The sequence below is a fragment of the Frankliniella occidentalis genome, unplaced genomic scaffold (genome assembly GCF_000697945.3).
Source record: "Frankliniella occidentalis isolate FOCC.00 unplaced genomic scaffold, Focc_3.1 Scaffold457, whole genome shotgun sequence".
Classification (NCBI taxonomy): Eukaryota; Metazoa; Arthropoda; class Insecta; order Thysanoptera; family Thripidae; genus Frankliniella; species Frankliniella occidentalis.
This window is the reverse complement of record NW_026267575.1, coordinates 110,601-111,944: the sequence shown is the minus strand read 5'-3', so window position 1 is coordinate 111,944 and position 1,344 is coordinate 110,601. Positions and strand designations below refer to the sequence as shown.

Here is a 1,344-nt window from a genome sequence, read left to right as displayed (position 1 = left end):
AAGATTTGAAGTGTCGGTATGGTTTTCCTTTTGAACTTCAAGAACATGGATCTGTTGTTAAGAATAAGAAGGGTTATTTTGAGTTTTTGCCTCCTAGGAATCATCCTCATTTGAATAAGTGTATGTTGTGTACTTTAGTAACATGGAGAGGTAATGGAGATGCTACAGCTTTGTTAAGTAAAGGTGGTTGTATGCATTATTGTGCTAAGTATTCATCTAAATCTGAGAGACAGTCTGCTGCTGTAACTGAACTATTTAAGAATATTATTCATTCTTCTTCTGGTGCCGATGATTCTGTAAACATCTTATATTGCAAATGTTTGTGAAGTGTACTGTTGAAAGAGATATTTCTTTTCAGGAATGTCATCATGTTCTGCGTGGCCATAAGTTGTATTCTTGTTCTAGGAGCTTTGTATTCCTTAATCTGCGTAGTTCTGATTGGATTGTTCATTCTAATTTAGAAGATTTGCAAGAGAATGTTAATCTTGGTACTTATGATGTTATGATTTGCTACACTAAGAGACCATCAATATTAGATAATTTAAATCTGTACGATTATGCAAAAAAATTTAACCATCAGACTAATAAGCCAAAGAAACGTGAGAATATTGTACGTATCTATCCATTGTTGTCACAGAAGTTGCTGAAGTCATCTGATCTTGATGAAGAAGTTTGTAGGCAGGTTGTGTTACTTTTTGTGTCATGGAGGAATATTGATCTTGAAGAAGATATGTCTTTAAGTTGGGCTGAAATTTATGTGAAGTATCAGCTATCAGTTAGACTTTTACCTTATTTTGATGTAGATGAAAAAGTGTCTTCTGATCTTTCTGATGATAGTGATGAAGAAGTAAAGAAAAGTAAAGAAGATTGGATGTATGTGTGTGAAGTGAAAGGTAATGTACCTCATCAAGTTGAACTTGGTTATCGAACTGTTGATAAGAATCACAGTTGGAATCGTTCAGCTGAAATGGTATCAGAATGTATTGTTGTTTGTAATACTATTCAAGATGCTAAGAAAAGTAAAGTTCTTCAGCAAGAGAGGACTATTAATCATATTGAATTATCTGCTGATCAGAAGTCAGTTCTGTCAGTTGTCAGACAGCAAATCCTTAAAATTAATGGTAGGCTGAATGATGAGGTATCAACACCGCAAATAGTTTTGTGTGAAGGTTTGGCTGGTAGTGGAAAGACAGCTACGCTTAATGCTGTTGTTGAATTAATACATGAGTATTGTGGTAAAGATTCTGTGTTGGTTTTGGCACCCACTGGTTCTTCTGCTTTGCAAGCTCAAGGAGTAACAGTTCATAGCGCTTTACGATTAGGATACAATGCTACAGGTCATGT

At 34.9% G+C, this 1,344-nt stretch overlaps 1 protein-coding gene across 1 annotated transcript in view; it reads left to right on the top strand.

The window, feature by feature from the left end:
• The first annotated feature begins 316 nt into the window (after positions 1-316).
• The window catches only part of LOC127751386 (uncharacterized), a 1,900-nt gene continuing 872 nt past the window's right edge, over positions 317-1,344 (top strand). Inside the window, exon 1 of the mRNA XM_052274865.1 lies at positions 317-1,337. Coding sequence (XP_052130825.1) covers positions 317-1,337 — 1,021 coding nt within the window. The remainder of the gene's footprint in view (positions 1,338-1,344) is intronic.